Source organism: Aricia agestis, chromosome 12 (genome assembly GCF_905147365.1).
Source record: "Aricia agestis chromosome 12, ilAriAges1.1, whole genome shotgun sequence".
NCBI classification, from domain to species: domain Eukaryota; kingdom Metazoa; phylum Arthropoda; class Insecta; order Lepidoptera; family Lycaenidae; genus Aricia; species Aricia agestis.
In genome coordinates this window covers 16,329,297-16,353,912 of record NC_056417.1, presented here as the reverse complement: position 1 = coordinate 16,353,912, position 24,616 = coordinate 16,329,297, and the positions used below count along the sequence as shown (strand labels likewise).

At 39.8% G+C, this 24,616-nt stretch overlaps 1 protein-coding gene and 1 long non-coding RNA gene across 3 annotated transcripts in view; one reads left to right on the top strand and one right to left on the bottom strand.

Annotated features, from left to right (window-relative positions):
- The window catches only part of LOC121732716, a 15,624-nt gene extending 13,972 nt beyond the window's left edge, over positions 1-1,652 (top strand). Inside the window, exon 3 of the long non-coding RNA XR_006036427.1 lies at positions 1,595-1,652. This is a non-coding gene — a long non-coding RNA (uncharacterized LOC121732716). The remainder of the gene's footprint in view (positions 1-1,594) is intronic.
- Positions 1,302-24,616, bottom strand: LOC121732708 (regulatory-associated protein of mTOR). Of its 2 annotated transcripts, XM_042122662.1 has the most exons (22): positions 24,335-24,616; positions 22,164-22,266; positions 19,124-19,245; positions 12,602-12,721; positions 12,131-12,277; positions 11,188-12,039; positions 10,944-11,018; positions 9,946-10,369; positions 9,786-9,864; positions 9,473-9,594; positions 8,890-9,002; positions 8,429-8,528; positions 8,102-8,191; positions 7,594-7,854; positions 7,307-7,436; positions 6,530-6,676; positions 6,049-6,152; positions 5,626-5,706; positions 5,170-5,503; positions 4,894-5,013; positions 4,443-4,709; positions 1,302-3,361 (listed from the first exon to the last, which is right to left on the bottom strand). In XM_042122662.1, the coding sequence occupies exons 1-21, from the start codon at positions 24,506-24,508 to the stop codon at positions 4,514-4,516; spliced, it is 3,894 nt and encodes a 1,297-aa protein (XP_041978596.1). In that variant the 5' UTR covers positions 24,509-24,616; the 3' UTR covers positions 1,302-3,361; positions 4,443-4,513. The 2 variants fall into 2 exon arrangements, with proteins under 2 accessions (XP_041978596.1, XP_041978597.1); XM_042122663.1 differs by lacking the exons at positions 8,890-9,002; positions 9,473-9,594; positions 19,124-19,245; positions 22,164-22,266; positions 24,335-24,616 and having other exon boundaries at positions 12,602-12,709.

Here is a 24,616-nt window from a genome sequence, read left to right as displayed (position 1 = left end):
ACGAAACCCTGACCAGTAGATGTTTTGTATATTGATAGGTTAATGGTTATATAATTTAAGAGTAACATTGTCCTACAAGTAGAACAATCTATATGGACCATTAAATCAAAGTATGACATCCTTTGTATCTCTGTTAGCTACCACTTTCGGGATTTTTCGCAAATAAAATTGTTGTTTGTCTTATCAAAATGAAGTTACTCACAAAAAAATTAAGATTGATAGTAATAAAAAAAATTGTTCTAGGGAACCCGGACTATAGTCACACCAGTCAGATGTACAAACATTATGACAAATCTTGATTGATGACTTGACTGTATAATTTTAGTATACATTATTAGCATAGGATCTGTGATTGATAATTTTAGGAGCTTGACCCATAGGTCTGTACATAATATCCCTCAATTATAAAATATCAGCACATTGATAGCTTACAAAGATTAGTCCTTTTTTAATACATCAAAAAGACTAAAAATAGACCAGGATAAAACATTATTTAAGCTATTCAGCATGTAAATATTTTTTAAGAATAGCAAAATGGAGAATCTTTTGATTCGAAGTCCACAAGTTCCCTATGCCGTATGCGATAGCCAATAACGCTCGCCGCACTTAGCAGTGACCAATAACCGCGCAGTAAGATTTTAAAAAATCTGAACAATTTCAGTCAAAGGAAAATTATTTTTGTCTGTACCAAGCCGAAATTTCTTTTTTTCGCTATTTTACACTACATAGTACATACTCTACATATTATATACAACGCAACATCACGTTACGTCATAAACTAAAAAACCGGTTATAGAGACTTAACTATTGCAAAACTATAGAACATAATATAAGCTGCTAGGTACTGTTGCAAGCATCAACATGTATATGTATCAGATTTTATGTCCAAAATATACTACCCCCTTAGTAACAAAAACATATACAGCAAGATAACTATGCAATATATATACATTACTCCCAAATTAATAATGATTAATGCGCATGGAAATCTTCGCTAATTGTCGTAATCACGAAAACACCCTATGAAACTTGCATTTTGCACCTTGTTCAAAGGAAATAGAAGTAATTAACATATTTATTATAGCCGGTGGCTGTCCGCTGTCGCTGTCTCACCGGGAAGCCATAGCGGCGTTACCATGGTAACGTTCAAGCAACGTCAGGCGCCTCTACGTCGCTACAAAGCGCTGTTTTTCTTAAAGAATTTCGCCGGACCGCCACCCCGCACACTATCCGAAATATCCTTCCGGCGAGTTCGAGCTCACTCGGCTCAGTACAAAATGTAAGAGACAGCGCGGACGTTCAACTGTTTCTGATCAGAAATTTCGGACAATGTGCGGCCGGGCTAAAACAGCGCTTACAGCGATGTCTTCCGACGCTCGAGAAATACGATCGTTGCCGAAAAATTACGAAATTTTCTATGCGCATTATCACTTTGGGAGCACTGTAATACAATATGTACTAACTTAGTCTCCCATGCGACTTGGCAATGTACTAGACTAGATAAAGACAGCAGATTTTTGCATACTTATTTGCTATATTTATGTTTGTTTTAATGGAAATGTATAATATTATAAATGCTATTATTAACTGTTAGCATAATGTTAATATAATGGTGGTCGAGCGATGTAAACAATTCTGTGCAAATTTGACACGTATACATATAGGTGGCTACGACGATAACAGTAACACTATTACACTACACATGGCATCTAGAAACTATAGTCGTAGGAACTTTGTCATCACTAACTGAGCGTTAAAGTAAACTGAACGAACACAACCGTTAAGCTGGACTTCTGCCGTCTGCACAACACAAAAAGACTGATTTACATTAATAATAATAATAATAATTTAAATAATAAATATTTCAATTAGGGGGCCCTAAAGTATGGTTAACTTTTTTAACTTTAAGAAATGGTGAGTAAATAGTTATTAATAATTTTTGTTCCCGTTGGGGGTCGCCGTGGCCCGGGGGCCTCGTGTAATTGATACGCCATATACGGCGGCAGCTACGCCCCTGGTTCCAGCTTTGAATCAGAACTGGATCTATGTAGCTGTGTTCAATATAGTCTTAGATCTACTATTTATTGTTTACAATGATAAAGGACTGACCAGCACTAGAATCCCGTGATGCTGGCGGCAGGCGGCGCAAGCTTCTATAATTTATGAGATTATTTTACATATTTATTCAAATAGACCATAATATCAAGCTTGGAGCAAAGTTTTTAGAGTATCGACTGATCAAAGAGACACTCAACTCCGGTTTTGGCCTCAGTAAGGTCAGGACCCTGAAACAGTGGATGCCTGAAGTATTACTAGTGGTAGCACCTAGTGAATACTGAACACTGATGTACTACTGGACCTGCCTCGCCTCCTTACCCAACTCTTTTCTAGGTTACAATATTTTCTGTACAGGGCAAATATATCAGTAATGCCCTCGAACATAAACATATACAGTCAGTAAATAAATTGCAACACACTGTTACACAGTAAGAGTTGCCATTGTTAAAAACATATATTTGGCTAAAACTTGTATTGCCAGCTACAAAAAATATTGAACATAATATTATAGTATTAAACTTACATATTCTTATACATTTACTTTATTTCAGTTTAGTTTTCATCTTATAGGAATCTGGCGATAATGGTTCAGTTTTGTCGTCGTATATATAGAGGAGTGAGCATGATATATCGATATTGAAAATGTTGACAGCTCCCATACGATTACGTAGCTGTCAAAATTTCCAGCTTACCCCTCAGACTAGAACATTACTTTTTGAACCGAGTTCCAAAAAGGTTGTGGATATATATTTTTATGATTCAGCACTTACTTGTCATTTTTATATTATGTATTACCAGATATATACCGATGCACACATCTTGCCCAGTAAATAAAAACCGCTAAGCAGCATAAACAAAGTTCACTTAACAAATTATACCTAAATTGTATACGATCACCAAAAACTTCTAACAACAAAACGCTTTGTCTCCAATGACATCAAATAATTTGTACCTAAGTTGCCGTCAGTGCTATAATATGTTTTATGTAATATACAACTACATGTATGTACGGTATACGTCAATTTCTATTGCTAAATGCTATATATCGGTACTGAAATCTGATATCTAATTTCAGTTAGTAAAATCCTAGTGATCATTTCATCTCTATCAACTTATAATGAAAGAAGGAGACATAAAATGAATCAATGTTACATTTTACTGACTAAGATCAGAGTGTAGTATACTACCACTGGTGTTTATACATGTTGTGTGAGCTACATTCGCGTATATTATGATAAACTGGAGGTGATCTAGCGTATATATTACTTCACTTGACGTACGTTTCACTGGAACACTTTACAACCTGCAAATAGAACAAACTTTTATAGAAACAAAACGTATAACGTAATCATCTACAAACGTAAAACGTTTTGTAGATAATTTATACAGTACTAGCTTTTGCCCGCGACTTCGTCCGCGTGGACTTCAGTTTATAGCGCGCGATGTCAACAAAATTGGTGTCAAAAGCTTTTATAAAAAAGAACCCTGGTACCCCTTAAATCAAAACAGCTGTGCAGTGTGCACATAATATTTAATTTTTTAAAATTAAACTTTATATTTCATGCCAAATTTTAAAGCTTATTTAGCCCCCAATTACACAACTTTACCCATAAACTATAATTATCATTGATAGGTTTAAGCTTACGTCACTGCATATAAAGTACTGAGTTATTGAATAACGTCGAATAAAAATAACAATCGAAAAAAATCGAAACTTATAAGTAAGTTGATACCACGTCTTATAGAAAGATTTTTGAAAAAGCGTCAGCGCGATGTAAGAGACGCACGGCGCCATCTATTATTAACTTTTGGAACTAACTTAATTTGAACAAATTTACGCATTTTCACCCCCTTACAACCCATTTTTTCCAGTAAAAAAGTAGCCTATGTCCTTTCTCAGGCTTTAGACTATCTGTATACAAAATTTCATTACAATCGGTTCGGTAGTTTTGGCGTGAAAGCGAGACAGACAGACAGACAGAGATACTTTCGCATTTATAATATTAGTATAGATTTTCAGAGCGAAGTAACCACTCATCAAATATTTTTTAAAGTTGAGTTGAATGATGTCGGTGTTTATCAGCGAATGTTACTTATGGCCGGTCATAGACGGACCGCATCTCGCAGTCGACACCGACCGCAAGATGCGGCGAGCTGCAGTTTCCATACTAAATTAATATCCGCAAAATACGGACCGCCCGAACAGTCCTCGAGCTGTCGGAGTAGTCGCTCTGTGGTCGAGTTTCGCCGTGCGGTTAAACAACAATAATATGGTCGACTGCATGATGTGGTCGTGTTGCAGTCGTGTACGACTTCAACGCGATCGCTCTATAGCAGCCGGTCGGGAGTGCTACTCGCGGTCCGTCTATGGTCAGTCTCAGTACCTGCACGTGTGTGGCGTCGGGCGCAGGTCCTACTGGAAGGGCAGCGGCAGCGGCAGGCCATACAGCGACGGTCACCGGCGGGCCTCGGCGACGTACACCGACACCGTGGCGTCCTTGGCGCCGACGCCGAGCGCGCACCGCAGCGGGTGGAATGCCAGGCACGAGACAGGCCCGATGCGCGCGCCCATGAACCCCTCGTGGAACTTGATCGTGTTGAGGTGCGACCCGCGCAGGTCGTAGATGCTGATGCACTGGTTCACCGACCCGCTGAGGACACGATTATTAGTTTGTTAATATAGTATAATTTATAGTTATCCCTATACTAATAAAATCTATTGTGTCTGCGATACTTACGATGGAGGTGCTACTGTTGAGACAAAGTGTATTTAAATTTTAAACCACGTGTTTGTGTGTTACAAATAAATAAAATAAATAGATATCGAGACGTTACCAGGCGAGCAGGTCGGCGCGCGGGTGCACGTCGAGCGCGGCGAGCGGCGCGGGCGCGCGCACCGTGTGCACCGGGCTCGACAACTTGCGCGTGTCGTAGATGCGCACCTCGCCGTCCACACTGTCACGAATAATTCGAATGTCATTTATGTCGTATATTTGTAGATTGTAGTATATTTTGTTCACTTTTCAAGAATATTTGTCTATTTTTATTTGTAACTGAAATTTTACGCTTTATTTTTTTGCATTTGTAGCCGTAAGTTAAGTTGCAACTTACCCGCCGGCGACGAGGGCGTGCAGGTCGGGGCGGGGCGCGGCGCACAGCACGCGCGCGGCGAGCGGCGGCAACGCGAACAGGGGACGGGGCGCGCGCGCGTCCCATGCGCGGACGGCGCCGTCGCCGAAGCCGGCGAGCGCCGTGTCGCCGCCCAGCCACAGCGCGGTGACGGGCGCATCGCTGCCGGTAGGCACGTCACGCAGCAGCAGCTCGGCGCGCGCGTCCCACAGCCGCAGCGCCGGCGCCGCCCCGCCCAGCGCCAGCACGCCGGCTCGCGCCCCCCACCGCACCAGCGTCGCCGGCGGCGGCGGACTGTACGCACTCATCGCCCCACCTGATGTCAAAGTTGCTACATTAATATAAAGTTTTTGATTGTAATAAATTCAACTTTAACCCGCAAAATGTAGTAAAATCATTAAAAATTCAACAAAAAAGCAGAACGAAACTGTTACTCACTTTTACTATCAGCTGACTTGTTTTTGTTGACTTGCTTCTCGTCCCCCGTGCTCCACTGCTCAGTCACCAGTTGCGCTAAACCTTTTAACAATAATTATATGGTTATTTTATATATCTGCTAAAGAGGGGTTTAGGAAATTACAGATTACTTTAAATTAAAGTTTAAGTCGTTTGGAGTTCTTCTTTATGACTAGGCTATCGTAAATACTGAATTTTGATAAAAAAAATAAAAAAAAATTACTTACATACAATTAATTTCATAGAGGGACAATTTATGTCCCACTATGAAATTTCACAAAAAAACTCCTGAAATTCGAAAAACCGGTTCCGAAACTAGCTCGGCCTGGAGAACCGGCGTGAGAAACTAGCACGGTCTCACTTTTTAACAAAAAGTGGAAAAAATATACTATAGTTATGACGTACTGTATATGGGCTGCGCAGGCGGCGGGCGGTACTCCGGGGCGGGCCGCACGTCGAGCGCGCGCCACGCCCCCACCAGCGCCGGCTCCGTGCCGCTGCTGCCCGGCCTGACGGAGCACACTCGTTAGCACGGGACGTTTGGACGCAATGCACAGACATTGGAACAGAACAGCAATGCAACAGACATTCGATAGGAGATATTGCAATTTTCACCCGTTGCAATACTGTCCTAAGATTATTAGTAAGATTAATGTCGTAAGAATTGCCCGGTCCAATAAGAAAAGAAATGGAATAATATGCAAAGTATTTTTAGATAAGTTCGCTATGACGGCGATAGCTTTTTAACATATTTTGCCACATATGAAATGGAATCTAGTTACGCTCCTTACTTTTTAATCCTGCGGAGCAGTCGCTCACACTTTGCGTACTCAGGCGTGTCCGGGACACTAGCGCCTCCAGTGGCAAATTCGCACGCGATATTTACCTGTATACGGCGACGTTGCCGGCGTGCGAGGCGACGGCGAGCAGCGCGCGCGCGTGCGCGTTGAGGTACGCCAGCGACGTGATCCGCCCCCAGGCGCGCTCCCACCGCCCCACGCACAGCTTCGCCGCCGTGCCCCAGTCCCACACGCTGGAAAACAGTAACAAGTTGAAGGGATAATTACATCATTAAGCTGAGCGAAGACTATGTCGAGTTAATAATAAACAAAATTAATTTGTATAAGGATGTAGGATGAGATTATTCAGTGTGCATCCGTTGCGTTTTTACGTGCAATCATCAATCTATATATATAAAACTCAAAGGTTTTCTGACTGACTGATTGACATAGTGATCTGTCAACGCACAGCCCAAACCACTGGACGGATCGGGCTGAAATTTGGCATGCAGGTAGATGTTATGACGTAGGCATCCGCTAAGAAAGGATTTTGATAAATTCCAACCCCAAGGGGTTCAAATAGGGGATGAAAGTTTGTATATAATAATACTAATTCTTAACGCGAGCGAAGCCGCGGGCAAAAGCTCGTAGGTAAACATAAATTGTATCAAACATGTTAGCGTCGTAGTATATTTATATTATGGCTTTAGTGCGCTGAGGCTTAGAATTGGCACAATAGAATTTTGGAAGAATAGAAATACAGATGCTATGGATAAAACTACAAAATTGTCAATCTGTGACTTTGTTTCCCGATGAAACACAATATGCTTTCTCTGTAGTCTATAATCTGTATGCTAACTGGTAAGGCCTAAGCTAGTACTAACCCGAAGTTGTCCTTAGATGCGACGGCGGCATGCTGCTCGTAGGGGTGGAACAGCACGACGGCGGGCGGCAGCGGGCACCGCGAGTGGAACGCCTGCGTCTCCAGCCGCGGCGCGCGACACCCGCGCAGCGCTGTGCACACCCACGAGTTAGTACGTCACATCAAAACATAAAAAGATGTCTAAAGATAGATGAGAGAGAGAAAGAGATTGTGCATACAAAGTTTCATTTTTAGTAACAAATGATCAATTATTCTTCGATTTATGTAAAGCTCTTTCATTTAAAATACCTCTGGCCTCCTTCCGTATGCTCGCGTTCCTCGCCTTCCGCCACAGTCGCTCGTGGTAGGCGGCACTCTCGCAGTCATCGAGCGGCGAGGAGGGGGCGGGGCCGGAGGCGGGCGGGGCGGCGGAGGGCGGGGCCTGTGCGGGCGCGGCGCGAGAGCACGTGCAGCCCGCCACGCCGCTCTCGCCGCCCTCGCCGCGCGCAAACTGCGCCGTCGCCCACTCCACGAACTGCGTGCTCACTATTGGCTTCTTCAACGATTGACCTAAACACATTCATGATCATAATACTACATAGGAACAATACTTCATTCATTAAATCAAACTCCTTACATACAAAATAATTTGTTTACAGAATTTTTAAACAAATTTAAAAATATAACTAAGCTATTTAATAAATTTTAGCTAAAATCGTGACAGTGAGGAACATAACAATTTTATGTGACAATATTATTATGAAGTTTTCTATTTCACACAGTTTTAACTCTCTAAATAAAACAAGCCGATACTCACTAGATGTGGACGAGAAGGAGTCGCGGTCGCGCGCGTGCACGGAGTCCTCGGAGATGGTGTGGGGCAGACCCGACTTGCCGCGCCGCCCGCCTGCACACATACAACACATTATACTACCTATTTATTTATAAATCACAAGTCACAACTAGATTTATCATTTAACCACCCTGCGACAGTGTCATTTAAAATATTTATATATTTTTTTTAATGTCAAGTTGCGTTGCCATGACATGATTTTGATATGTGCAATAAAAGATTTGCGCGACAAAGAAATGGGTGCAACGGGACTATAATGCTGAATGCTTGTTGTAACATGCGTGTATGTACCGGGCAGCGTGTGCATGCGCGCGTCGTGCGTTGCGGCGCGCGTGTTGGGCGACGACGGCTGCGACATGAACCCCGACCGCTCCGCGTCCACCGTGTCCGCCTTATAAACAAACGTAAATAATAATATTGTATTTAATTCTTTGAAATTCTATCTCCTTATTTTTTAAACACAAATAAGTAATCATAGTGTAAAATGGAAAGCACAACAAGCCCTGATAATATCAATCTAATATCAAAAAATTCTATGCTTTATTTTACTTATTCCTCATAAAATATTTAGCTTTTGATGGTCAAAGATTCTATGTATTTGTCGGTCACGTAACTTTTCCAATACACTAGCGGCTAGACAAAAACAAGACCTTTTATAAGTTTTGACTGTATTTTTGCAGCAAGGCATGTTATGCGTGACTAGACTAATCACTAAAGAAGAGAGGAGAATGTGTATGGAGGAGTGGACCCACCTGGGTGGCGACGTACTCTATGATCTCCTTAGCCATGCGGCCGAGGTCGGGATGCGGCTCGCGTGCCATGTCGCACAGCGTGCTCCACAGCTTGGTGTACACAGACCCGAAACCTGTACACACGATGTACTAGTAAGTAGTATAGTATATAACCACACTCTTGATAAACAACAATGTTGATCTCTTTGCCGTAGTAAGAAAACTTTTGAATGTATCGACGAAGACAGCAATTTTGTATATTCCATACACAACACAAACGAAGGCTAAATTCTCCAGATGATTTGAGAATTATTTTCATTTTGAAAAGTGTTAACGTAAGCCACAAAATATGTTTTGTCGTGATTTTATAAAAGCTAAAAGTTTGTCTATAGACAATATATATGACCTTTACAGAGGTAAGAACGACCAGCAACTATGGAGTTTCGGTCGCGGTAACTTTAGGAGTTCCGGTTCTGAAGGTCTACCAAACCTCCGATAAAGAGTAAAGGTTAGTTATTTTCTTCATGATAAGTCAGGAATCTCGTGTTTGTTTGCTCTTGGGTCGTATGTAAGGTGTATACAACTATACAGTATATGCGCTCACCGATGGCGGGCAGGGCGATGGGCGCGGCGCGTGTGAAGGGTATGGCGCGCGCGCCCGCCGCCAGCGCGTCCTGCCCGGGGTCCACGCGCGTGCTCTTGCCGCGCTCCTTGATCACGCCGTACCTACAACACGATAATATAGCGAATCAAGTTTACATTACACACATTATGTAACAAGTTTATAATTTCACTAGTCTTTACTTTTTAAGCTGCTCTGAATGCAACATGTCTTTGAACTTGTTAGATGTTTTAAATAATATTGCAACATGTTATGCTGCGTTTAAATAAAATTAATCTAATGAATAATATCTTACTTGTCGCCGCGGCGCACGCGATCCTGCAGGTACACCGCGATGAAGTGCTGCTCGAATATCAGCACGATCCACTGCAGCGCTGCAACATTATATCGACACATTACTATAACTTTCCTTACAACACCAATAATTAATCACTAGTCAGAAGTGTCGGTCTCACCAGCGAGTATCTCGGCACGGACTAGAGGCGACGTGTCGACGGGGAGTCGGGCCGCCAGCCGCACCGCCACCTGATGGTCGAGCGCGTTGGCGTGGTCGGTGCGCACGCGCGCGGCCGGCGCGAACGTGCCGAGCGCGAAGGCGACGGCGGCGCGCACGGGGGCGCGCGGGTGGGACAGCAGCGCGAACAGCTTTTCGTGCGCCAGGTCGCGCACGCCGGCCCAGCGCGCGGCGTCGTGCGCGCGCCACAGGCGGCCGAGCGCGACGCACGCCCACACGGCGAGCGCGCCGCAGCCGCACCGGGCCTCGCCCAGCTGCTCGAGGCAGGCGGAGATGAGCGAGCCCTGCAGCGCCGCCTCCTGCCCCGCCGGGTACTCGTCCACGATGCCCGCCAGCACGAACGCCGCCAGCGTGCGGTGCTCGCTCTGTAACATAATATTATAGCCCTTTAACTATTAAAAGTAACTAAACTTACTTTTATTTGTTTTGTTATTAACTTATTTTATAATAAAGATTTTAATTAATTTTAATGATTTTAAATTGTTACCTGTAGTATTATAATGTTATTAGCTGTTTGACCAAGCTTTGCTCGGTATCCGATGAAAATTACATTTTCTAGAAATGATTCCTAGCTAGATCGATTTATCGCCCCCGAAACTCTATACTAAATACTAAATTTCATGAAAATCGTTGGAGCCGATTCCGAGATTCCAATTATATATATATATATATATATATATACAAGAATTGCTCGTTTAAAGATATAAGATTAATTTAAATGTAAGTAAATTCTACATTATCACGACATTTATCAATTTTAATTTTTAATAGCAATATGTAATAGCCTGTTATTAATAATAAATATAATCAATACGCACGTAAGTATGTCCTATTATAACTTATCTATTAATAACAATAAATCAATGCCACATACTCATCACACCCACACACACACACACACACACACACACACAGCTCGCACACACTCGACATACTCACGTCCACGCTCGGGTCCTGCAGCATCGCCAGAAAGTACTTGTGCCCTTTGGCGTTCACCAGATCCACCTGACAGCTCTGAAAACGAACACGACTCACTTCAATTTACCGCATCCTTATGAATAATATTTATATACTCATATTGCGTTAATCTACAATGTAGATTAACGCAATATGAGTATATCTACAATGAAGATTCTACATTACATAAGTTTAAATTTATGTTAAAAATCAATAGCCATCGTACCGGGTCGACGGCGATGATCTGGGCCCAGATGTAGACCATGGAGTTGCGCAGGTCGGGCGCGGAGGCCTGCAGCAGCTTGAGCATGTAGGGGAAGATGCCAACCGCGAGCACCGCACGCACGGCGGCCGGGCCCAGCGCCAGGAAGCGGCACAGGATCTGCAGCGCGCGCACCCGGTGCAGCGTGCTCAGCAGCACCTGCAGCACCATCGGCAGCTGCAGCGGCGGCGGCCGCGCGCCCGCGCCCGGCCCCAGCCACAGCCGGAACGCCGTCAGCTGGTCGCGGAAGAAGGGCGAGTGCGCGTACGCGCCGCCCGCCACCAGCGCCGGCAGCTGCGCCAGCGCCAGGTCGAGCGTGTGCTCCCACGCGCCCCACAGCGGGTGCCGCGCCAGCGACGGCAGCGCGGGCGCCGACACCGGCGTGCAGTTGTACGAGCGCATGATGCGGTCCGCCAGCAGGAAGTTGCGGCACAGACTGGCCGTCAGCAGGTCCGCGCGGAACAGCCGCTGGAACAGCTCGGCGGGCAGCGAACTCCACGCGATGGTGTCCGTGATGGCGGTGAAGATCCAGTTGAGCTCGCCGAGCATCGTGCGGCGGTCCGTCACCTGGCCGGGGATCTTGTCCACGAGGTCGAGCAGGTCGGCGCGCGCGACACGCAGCCGCGTGCGGAGCGCGAACCACTTGACGGCCATCTTGACGGGCGTGGTGAGGCAGGCGGTGAACAGGTCGGCGGGCAGGTCGGGCGACATGGGCAGCGTCTGGCCCGCCGCGCACGCGCCAAGCTGGATGCAGTTGTGGTACGACACGTGCGCCTCCGCGCTGCCCGACCCCGAGCCTCCCGACCGGGACATCTTCTGCAGACGACGAGTGCAAAGTGAGAACGAACAATAACTTCACTCAATCAGATTATGAAAAAACTCAAGTAGAGTTAAGCTCGTATCGCACCTCGTAGTCCCGCTCGTGCTGCACGGCGAACACCTTGAAGTTGTCGACGATGACGCCGGCGTTGGAGCAGTCGTACACGTACAGCGACGGCGCGCCCATCCACGTCTGCAGGTCGTACAGCGACAGCGGGATGTACTGCGTGTACGCCTGGTGACAATACAATACATTAGGAAAAACTGCTTATTAGAAACGACTTAGATATATCTAGCTCGAAGGAAGATTTCCATACTTAATATTTAATTTGAACAGTAAAGTATTCACTCGACACGAATACTTAACATTTTAAACATTCAAAATTAGTCTATCGCGCGGGAACTATATTTTTTTAGGAATATAAATTTCTCCATGTCCTTTCAGGTAACTCTTTCAATACAAAGCTATATCCGAATGTGTTCAGAAGTTTTTCTACGAGAGCGTAAATATGACGCTAGATTACCACATAAATGAAGTGAGGATAGTGAAAATACTGACCCTGTTGAAGACCCATATCTCGCCCTGCGCCGTGGGCTTGGGCACGCCGTGGCCGTTGTAGTGGAACAGCACGCGTTCCTCCTTAGCGTTGCGCCGCAGCGAACAACATAGCTTTTTTATCTACAAGAAAACGAGAGTTTAGAACTGTAATAATCTACCTATGCATAATGTATATAGCTTGTTTTATTCGATCAATAATTGCAAATCTATGTCAATTTGATCACAATAATCAGGTGGTATAAATACAGACTAAATCATTTGCTAACCTGCACCTTTAAGCAATAAGTGATCCTGTAAATTATGTTATTAAGTTGACCCTGTTCGTTTGATATTGTTTATCTATTAAGATAATATAACAAATATATTTGATTAGGGCTATACTTATAATAGGCGAGATACTGACACAAAATTCTTGGTCATTTGTGCCAGTATGGCGGTTCTACAGGGGTATAATTACGTAAAGGCAAAAAGGAAAATGATGGTCATAGCACTCGCACCGACGTGCCATACTAGTACAAATCGTTCGAATTACGAATAAAATCTTAGGCACTTATGGTACAAATGACCAAGAATTTTGTGTCAGTAACTCCAGGCCTATAATATCAGTCATTCTCAATGACTAAAAATGTTAATGGCGTACGTAAATCTCTAGTGAAAAATGTGAATGACCTAACAGGCTAAAGTTTGTAACACAAACACTGGTGTGTGTGTCCTACAAAGTGTAAGTGGGGCGGAGTGCGTGAGTCCCGCCCGTGACCTCGATTACGTCAGATCCACAATTCGCCACTACACTGTTAGCTTTATAGACGGAGTTTAAATATACATAGGTAGTTGATCTAGATTTTTTATCAAATAATTACTCCGCCGTTTGTGAACCGATTTTCAAAATTTTTGTTTTGTTGTATTAGGTTTCAGTCCAATTTGGTCCCATTTTCACAAAAGTGGTGAACTCCTCAAAATTCAAATGGAAACATATGTTTTTTTTTGGTTTCATATGAAGTATTTCAGGCATATGTTACCAAAAAGTAATATTTTGCACCAGGATACACCATGGTTCGAAGGTGGTGAACAGAACTCCTTACTCCTTATAGATACATATTTGAGGGTTTCGGCGTTGTCTTAAGAACTGAACGCATATACTACTATGAAAATTTAATTAATCATCATCATCATCACCACTATTCCACCATACATCCATGAGTAATCGAGGGAACTCCTCAAAATTTATATGGAAACATATAGTGATTTTGATTATAATATGAGAAGTATCCTAAGCATAATATGCTACCAAAAAGCAAGATTTTGCAATTAGATAATATACCATGGTTCCGAATGTTTTTTTTTTTACTGAAATAAGGGGGCAAACGAGCAAACGGGTCACCTGATGGAAAGCAACTTCCGTCGCCCATGGACACTCGCAGCATCAGAAGAGCTGCAAGTGCGTTGCCGGCCTTGGGGAGGGTAGGGTAGGGAAGGGAAGGGAAGGGAATAGGGGAGGGTAGGGAAGGGAATAGGGTAGGGGATTGGGCCTCCGGTAAACTCACTCACTCGGCGAAACACAGCGCAAGCGCTGTTTCACGCCGGTTGCTAAGAGAACTCCGGATTCCTTATAAATACAAGTTTGCGGCTTTCGAAGTTGGTTTAAGAACTGAAAGCATATGCTACTATGCAAGTTACATTCATCGTCATCACTAACACCAGTCACCAGACCATGAATTATCTAATTATAACCTTACTAGCTGTTGCCCGCGACTTCGTCCGCGTGGACTTCAGTTTATAGCGCACGATGTCAACAAAATTGGTGTCAAAAGCTTTTATAAAAAAACCCTGGTACCCCTTAAATCAATACAGCTGTGCAGTGTGCACACAATAAGTATTTCATTTTTTTATATTAAACTTTATACTTTATGCCAAATTTTAAAGCTTATTTAGCCCTCCAATTACACAACTTTACCCATAAACTATTTATCATTGATAGATTTAAGGTTACGTCACTGCAGATAAAGTACTGAGTTATTTAATACCGTAGAATAGATATAACAATCGAAAAAAATCGAAACTTAAAAAGATGATACCACGTCTTATAGAAAGACTTTTGAGCAAGCGTCAGCGCGATGTAGAAGACGCACGGCGCCATCTATTATGAATTGTTGGAACTAACTTAATTTGAACAAATTTACGCATTTTCACCCCCTTACAACCCTTTTTTCCAGTAAAAAAGTAGCCTATGTCCTTTCTCAGGCTTTAGACTATCTGTATACAAAATTTCATTACAATCGGTTCGGAAGTTTTGGTGTTTGGCATGAAAGCGAGACTGACAGACAGACAGATAGACAGAGATACTTTTGGCGTTTGGCGTGAAAGCGAGACTGACAGACAGACAGACAGACAGAGATACTTTCGCATTTATAATATTAGTATAGATTATGTGCACACTGCATAGCTGTTTTTGGGTATTTTGATTAATTAAGGGCCGCGCTACACCGGAAGCACTTACCAGGGTATTAAAAAGTTTTTAAATTTGACACAAATTTTGTTGACACCGCGCGCTATAAACTAAAGTCCACACGGACGAAGTCGCGGGCAACAGCTAGTATTATACATAAAATATGTTTAAGATTTTTGAAATTTTATTTTAATACACATCCAAGACCCAGGAACATTGAAAACTTTTTGTTCCGCCTGCGGGACTCGAACCCAGGACCCCCGGGATGAGCGCTGGCCACGCGCAATGCGAATTCATTTTCATCGATATTTTCATGGAAATAAGATATTTTCCCACATCAAAATGTAGCCTATGTCCTTTCTCAGACTCTAGAATAACTGTATACAAAATTTCATTGCAATCGGTTCAGTAGTTTTGGCGTGAAAGCAAGACAGACAGACAGACAGACAGAGATACTTTCGCATTTATAATATTAGTATGGATAGTATGGATTAGAAATGCAGTAGGAGTTCTACATAAGATAAGATAGATTGATTATTATTATACCAAGTGATAATATTATTAAACATAATATTGTAACGTATTAAAAACTATAAACAAAAACATACTAACTAATAAGTATGATTAGTTCTATGTTACAATAAAGTAAAAAATAAAACGCCATCTGTTGAATCGTATTAGAACTAAAATGTTCATTCCATCGATATATTTCTGGATTTTTTATAATATTATACATAAAATATGTTTAAGATTTTTGAAATTTTATTTTAATACACATCCAAGACCCAGGAACATTGAAAACTTTTTGTTTCGCCTGCGGGACTCGAACCCAGGACCCCCGGGATGAGCGCTGGCCACGCGCAATGCGAATTCATTTTCATCGAAATTTTCATGGAAATAAGATATTTTCCCACATCAAAATGTAGCCTATGTCCTTTCTCAGACTCTAGAATAACTGTATACAAAATTTCATATCAATCGGGTCAGTAGTTTTGGCGTGAAAGCAAGACAGACAGACAGACAGACAGACAGAGATACTTTCGCATTTATAATATTAGTATGGATAAGCAAGAAGGAATATTTTGGTAGATTTTTCACACAATTATTAACACTTAATACGGTTCCCTTTTTTCTCCCATTAAATATAGCCTATATTCAGCAGAAATAGTGTGGATTAAAAAATATGCATTAATACTTCCATCGTGCATCGGCATCGTGGGTATCGCAGACACAATAGATCTTCAATTGTTATGCTGGCAGCCGGCTGCCGCTATTGGAGATTTATAGTTAAAGAAATTAATTAATTATAATAGCAATAAAAAATAATAGTCATTCAAAACTTATTTTAAAAAGTTCTAAAAATATTACTTTCGTAGTCATAACTTTTAAAGCTTTTTTGAAATTAGGATTATAATAATGAAGCACGATAGTCTATATCAAATCAATAAAGCACGGGTGCTGCTTTATTGATTTGATATAGACTGTCGCATAACTATTGAAAATCTATTGTGTCTGCGATTCCCACGATCGAGGTAATATTTACGTGGACTCTCCGGGCGAGTCTGTGGCACTGATAATTAAATCTCTCCCCTACCGCACGCACACCCGCGCATGGAGCCTTGACGCCCAATTCGCAACGTGCAGCAGAAATCGTAATATTTTAATTTCGCCATAACATTAAAACCAAACGTCCAATTTTAATCATTCAAAGACCGAATATTATCTACATTAACTGTACTTAGTGATGAAATAATTTATTTTGATAAGGGTCAATAGCATGATTTAAATAAACGCATTTAAATATAGTCCAAAAAAAATTCTAGATTTTTTAATAAAAAAATGGTTATTGTGCCTCACTCAACATAGATAGGTGTAGTGTGTCGCGGACTTTTTTGTAGATATTTAAAAGATCTATAATTACTTAGAACATTTTATGCCTCTATCTTTTATAGTTTAGGCAGCGTACGCAAAATAAGTAACTTTTCTGGTTGATTTTTTAAACCTTGCGTCCGAAAATCCCAAATATCTTACGGAACCTTATATTTTTCCAAAATAAAAATTAGCCTATGTTCAGCAGAAATAATGCAGGATTCCAATGGTAAAAGAATTTTTCAAATCGGTCCAGTAGTTTCGGAGCCTATTCGACTCAAACAAACAAACAAACAAACAAACAAAAAATCAAATCTTTCCTCTTTATAATAGTAGTGTAGATTATTGGTACTTTTAATCGTCTTTAAGATCGAAACCCGAATTTGTCGAACGATTTAAAAAATTATAATGTTATTTCAATGTAAATGATTCGACCTTGGTGTTTAGGTTACCAAGTTAACTGAAAGCATATGCTACTATGTAAGTTACATTCATCATCATCATCATCACTAACACCAGTCACCAGCCCATGAATTATCTAATTATAACCTAATTATAACTCTATTATTGGTAATTTTAATCGTCTTTAAGATCGAAACCCGAATTTGTCGAGCGATTTAAAAAATTATAATGTTACTTCAATGTAAATGATTCGACCTTGGTGTTTATGTTACCAAGTTAGCAATTTGATCATGAGATCTTTGAGGTATGCTAATCTCCTTAAAATTTATACGGACGATTATAGTTACATTTGAGCATAATATTATATTATTATGTTGAGCTGATGAGTTTTCATTAGTGTAATGATAGAAAGAAAGTCGCTGAACAGAACTTTAGAGCCTTTAAAGACAGGCGTATGAACATTAATTTTATCATTGCTTGATTAACGCCAATCATATTATACAGTGGTATATGCTTGGAGTTGCTTAAGCAATTCTGAAGTGGTAATGCTCTCAGACAAAGAGTTCTCACATCATGAAAGTGTATCCTGGATCCAAAGTCACTAAGCATAACACATTAGTCAGTACAGGAAACCTTATAAATGACTAAAAAGAGTGAAATTATTATTTTTAACAAAAAATGAAAACCGACTTCCAGGTTAAAAACAATAATTTATAATGAACAAAAAAGTATTAAATAATACCTTTTACTCTTTGAAGTGCCTTAGGCATAATTCTCCTAAACCTGAACTATTTCTGTACACAATATCTTCATTATTTTGAAGTCGGTACCAGTTTTAAATATTAAAAATATTTTGTCATAGAACTCAATATTATTAGCTGGTACCGTCTTCAAAATAATGAAGATATTGTGTACAGAAACAGTTGAGGTTTAGGAGAAATATGCCTAAGGCACTTCAAAGAGTAAAAATTATTATTATAATACTTTTTTGTTCATTATAAATTATTGTTTTTACCCTGGACGTCGGTTTTAAATTTTTGTTAAAAATAATAATTAAATTCTTCACTTTTTTGACAGACTATAAGGTACTGAAACAATATAATATTGGCCTTTGGTTTTTATTTGACTAACAAAATAAGCACTGGAAAAACATATTTTGTATTGGATTAGAACTGTCACTGAATAAATAAATAATAAAGCACTTTCTAACTATTTTTTTTTAATGAAATAAGGGGGCAAACGAGCAAACGGGTCACCTGATGGAAAGCAACTTCCGTCGCCAATGGACACCAGCAGCATCAGAAGAACTGCAGATGCGTTGCCGGCCTTTTAAGAGGGAATAGGGTAATAGGGGAGGGTAGGGAAGGGAATAGAGGAGGGTAGGGAAGGAAATAGGAGAGGGTAGGGAATGGAAAAGGGTAGGGGATTGGGCCTCCGGTAAACTCACTCACTCGGCAAAACACAGCGCAAACGCTGTTTCACGCCGGTTTTCTGTGAGCTCGTGGTATTTCTCCGGTTGAGCCGGCCCATTCGTGCCGAAGCATGGCTCTTCCACGTTAAAACGTTCTTACTAAATCTTTACTAACAGCTTCAATTATCACATCTCTTAGTAAAAATACAACATAATTATAAGCGGTAAAAGAGGATAAAATATGTAGATAGCGGTAACCTAAAGAAGGACTCATGACCTTATAATAATAGATGGTAGGTTAAATATTAAAATGCGAGAGCAATAAAAAAAAAACTTTTATTTACATAAATGCTAATTACATATATTATGTATAGGTTATATAAAAGATAGTTACCTCGTCACTGGTGGGATCAAGGGACTGCTTGTAGCGAGCACGGGGCTGCCACCGCTCATATTGGGACTGAAGAGCGTGTCCTATTGACTCCAACGCCTTGCTCGGCGATAGTGAATTGGGATCTACAAATATATAAAATACTTGTTATTTAATGATTGTGTCTCTTAAAAAAAATAAGTGATTGACTAAAATTTGCACTATTTTATAAAATATTTCATATTTCAAACAGTCTCAAACTGGAAGGACATAGGATACTTTTAATTCCGGAAAAATGTACGGTTCCCGCCCGCTAAACGAGTTTTGGCACAACGGAGTTGCGGGCGTCATCTAGTTTTAAATAATTAGCTACTTAAAAGTACCCTAAAAAGCAAAGGCCAAAAATGTTATATTATAATTCAGGGGTCACCCAAAGGCGGACCAAGCGGACCACGGTCCGCATGCGGACCGCCGACCCATTATATTGGGACCAAGCATTTTCGAACTTCGTTAAAAATGAATTTCGGTCTCGACGTAATGATGACCATCTCCAGGATTTAATATCAATAGCTTGCACCCACTTCACTCAAAACAAGCAATAAAAATTGTCTCTTTTCTCATCGGTAAATAAATATCCCACCAAAAACATGAAATATAAAAGACCGCCAAGCTATCTATGCAATTTTTCTATCGTAAAAAGTTTTCAGATCACATTCAAGCCAAGCCTTGAACTTATTTTGTAATTTTAAATCAACATTTAGTGACTGTATCAATAATTTTCGCCATTTCCTAATTATTATAGTGGCTCGGCAATGAGCACAAGCGAAATAAATATTAAATTGCATAAGTATTTGGAGGAGTTGATAGTTACACAGACGGCAAACGTAAAGTGGCGCATGTGGTCGATGATACCCATTAAGTCCAATTAGTCTTGTGCTCATTGCCAAGCCACTATAATAATTATGAAATGGCGAAAATTATTGATACAGTCACTAAATGTTGATTTAAAATTACAAAATAAGTTGAAGGCTTGGCTTGAATGTGATCTGAAAACTTTTTACGATATAAAAATTGTATAGATAGCTTGGCTGTCTTTTATATTTCATGTTTTTGGTGGGATTTCATTTATTTTTTTAAAGTTAGAGGGAGTGCAACACTGACTATCGAGCGAGTAAGAGGGATATTAGATTATCATATATATTGGATCCGAGATCATTGAGTCAATGATATTGGATAATGTAATATGTAATATAGACATATGATTCATTTCTTCCTTGATCATAGATTTTTGACATTTGCTGAGAGATTGGATCCAATACGGTCATAGAAATAGGTAGTCGAGTAAGCAGCTCCTACATCCCTTTTTTTGCTATGATAGAATATGATTGTTGAATTAAAAGTCCTTGATATAAAATGATAATATATTGATTGAATGCTAATACTAGTAAATGAGTGCGCGATTGATGACGGCTAGTAGCGAACTGCCCGAGAGTATGCACTTGCCGGGACTACGGGAAAATTATGTAGGATCAGCAATGTACGTGCTAGCTCGTACAAGATGTTTTAATCACTCTGTCCTCTAAATGTTTGCATCTACCTCACTATCTCTGCAACACCCTAAGGTTTGGCTGGAAGAAAATGCCACAAGGCATTAAGCCCGCCTTTGTACTACAACGTGCAAAAAGTTTTTAAATAAATAAATAAAATAAATAAAAATAATGTAATATGATCAAATGATCATATATATTGGATCCTATATATGATCATATAAATGATCCAATATAAATGATAATGTAATACCCCCCCAAGGAGTGTTTATCGCAGTACTGATTACATTTACATTTTAATCGAATTTTATTATTGTTTCATTGTTGACGTTATTAATTCTATTTTTTGTTTAATAAATAAGATATTTCATTAAGTACATATCCAATTTGAAGCCGTACGTAAAACAAATATGCAGTCGAAACTAATACGTCTTAATGTTTTTGCAAAGCCACAAACATAAAAATTAAACATGTTTTCTTGTATAATATAATAAAGTATTAATATTATTATATTCTTTATTATTTAGGTTTCCGTGTCCAAAGGCTGAAAATAGGACCCTATTATTAAGATTTCGCTGTCTGTCCGTCGTCCGTCCGTCTGTCACCAGACTTGTATCTCGAGAACCGCAATAGTTAGATAATTGAAATTTACACAATTTATGTATTTCCGTTGTCGCTATAAACGAAAATAGTTAAATTTAAATAAAATGAATTATAAATAGGGGGTCTCATAAAACAAAAATTTTTGCTGTTTCTTGCTCTATGTTCATAATGGTAACAGTAAGATTCTTGAAATTTTCAGAAAGTACTTAATTTTATTTAGACTTTAATAGTAAATAATAAAAAGTAAATAAACTAATTATTTAAGGGGGTTCCCATACAACTTGCTCTTTGTCACCGAAAATCTAAATCCCAAGCTTTGATAAAATCGTAGCAAAAGGGGGAGTGAAATAGCCTCGAACCGCTTTGAGTAAAGTATGGTACGGCCGTGCCTTTGCTAAAAAGCTTGGCTGGGGCACTGCCGTGCCCCCAAATTTACCTCTGTCTAACATTTTTTTGAATGTGTGGACTGCGAAGGTCATTTTGTTCCTTAATATGGACTTCGCGGGATTCTTATTGGTGACCCCTGTTATAAATTATAATCTACTAGACGTTCCGCGCGGCTTCGCCCGCGTAAATTAGGTATTTCACAGACAAATTAGTACACAAAAAAGCATAGGTTCCTTCACGTGGTCTACTTCTTATCTCACCCAAATAACAGAAAAAATGCTCTAGTAGTTTGTGAGATAAGCCCTTTCAAATATTTTCCCCCATTTTCTTCCACATTTTCCTCTATTTCTTCGCTCCTATTAGTCTTAGCGTGATAAAATAAAGCTTTCCTCAATAACTGGGCTATCTAACATTCAAAGAATTTTTCAAATCGGACTAGTAGTTCCTGAGATTAGCGCGTTCAAACAAACAAACTCTTCCGCTTTATAATATGAAGTATAGATTTCGTGTGTATTATTTCAGTATACCTATCCAGCATTCCAGACGAGCGCAGGGCTGAGTTTTGACCACATCTGGCGGATCCACTCCCACATTCAGACATAGCACCAGGGCCACACAGTGTGTCTTGTACTGAAACAATATAATATTGATGTTACCTAGTGTTCAGTGTCACATAAAAATAAATCATACACTAATCAAACCAACACTTACAAAGATTTTTACATGTCTTAAGTAATGTTCATTTATGAAATGAAATAGTTTATTAAATCAAGTTACATAGACTTTTTTTATTCTTATATTCTTATCTTATTTATTCTTATATTCTTATCTTAAATTAATTTTTTTCATTAGAGTACATAATATTTAAGCATTGAACAAATATATGTTGAGTAGTGTAGTAATATTTAAATATGAATTTTTAAGTGAAAATTACTTAAACATAAAACAGTTATTACATAACTTCAACACATATTATCTTAAATGATAAGCCAGTTCACTTGGCTGACCTTTCAACTAGGAAAATACCTGACTCAGTATGTTGCTAGTCAGCTAACCCTAGTTACACATGGCAACAATATAATACAGTAAATAATTCACAGTTTGTACACAGTAGAATTGTGGACAATACTACACCTATATTTCAATTGCTACAGATATATGTACACACATTAATAATAATTAGAAAAATACTGCATACAAATTGTCGAAAATGTGTTTGAGAATAGTATTTAACAGCATAACACTTGAATGTCTTTGCCCTAATAGTGAATCACTGGTGTCTACACAGCATCTAAGTACACTCTCCAACATGTCAGCTTTGAAAACAAAACAACTATAATTATGTCTACCAGAATCTGATGGCAAAGAATGAAAAAAAAAAGAAATTGACGTTACCAATACTGAAGAAATTGGGGCAAAACATTTGATACTTTTTTTCCTTCTCTCTGGAACTCAAAATCTGTGTGTGATATATGCAAATGTAAAAAAATATACAATGATTAAGGATATTTTTTGAAAATCTCCCATCCAAAGGACTATGCCCAAGAAAAACTCATAGTCGATTAAAATAATTTATGTACAGCAAAGTAAACTGTAAATAGTGGATTGTAAATATACAATTCATTTTTTCAATTCATTGTTCATTCTTCGAATCAACTAGCTTAACTTCCTCTGTTTTTGTGTTCTTTTTCGTGAAAGCAATGTTGATAGATAGAAGTTTTGGGGTTGGCATTTGAATCACGCATTATAGGGAGAGGAGGGAGAATAGTGGCATTTTATAGGGGTTAGTTATAATAAATAAGTGCCTATAATTTGTTACGCAAGGGTGATAGGGCATTGCATTCCCGCAGATGCCCGCAGCGTTGGAGCTGTATATTTACAATATAAGACATAGAACCGAGTTTGCCCACACCCAGAAAAGACTAATTTTGTCGTAAGTCCACTAATTTGGTTGTTCTATTGAACATAACCTCAAAAAATTAAAATTAAAATTCGTGCTGTGCAAAAAAAAACTACTGATTTCCTAACTTTACGGAGGGGGGTCCCCCCTCTCCCCCTCCTCTTCCGCCCCCTCCCTATAATGCGTAATTCAAATGCAATCCCTAATTTTGATGTAGGGTCATAGGCACACACTGATACAATAAACTTATCTATTTGACCGAGCCTAAATAAGCTATTTGACCGAGCTTTGCTCGGTATTCCATAAAACACGAATTAAATGACATTTTCTAAAAATGTCATTTAATTGTAATTTAACCAATTTCTTTTGGTTATAGATACTGTTATCATTCTTATATTATATTACCAGTGCTATCTATTCCATAATAGTAATAACCTTATGTACCTACTGTTAAACCATAATATAGAACATCTGTTATTGAAGGTAAACAATTAAAAGATTTAATAATCAATTCAATTTATCGATTAATATGAGAGGTTCCCGACTCCCGTATACTATGGCAAATCAAAATCAACCAATATTTCTTTTCTGTTTAGATCAAAGTTTATGAAAATACTAGAGACAATTATTATACATCATTTCATTATAGTAAACTATTTTCAGAGTGCGCCGTAAAGTTATGAATGGGCATAGTAGATACTACAATACGTGTGTTTGTTTTTAATATTGGACGTCGAGCCTGTTATCTGCTACGCAGTTGCTTCGTCCGAATTGTGGTAAATATATATATAGTGTTACCTTTTCCTTAACTCGCCACGTATGTTCCTCGCGTTCTTCGCCCTTTATAGGCTCCAAATGCCTCGGTTTATCGTAAGCTAGGGGTAAATCGTCCTCCAAGTCCGAGGAATCACTGTCAACTTGTACACTACTCTCCTCATCTTTACCCGCAAGATAAGGAGGCATTTCTGTCATTTTTACACAACACTATGTTAAGAGTTCTCGAATTCGAAAGTTTAACTCACAGAAATGGTAAATAAAAACATTTTATATCTTCACAAAATCATGTGTGCGTCCATTTTC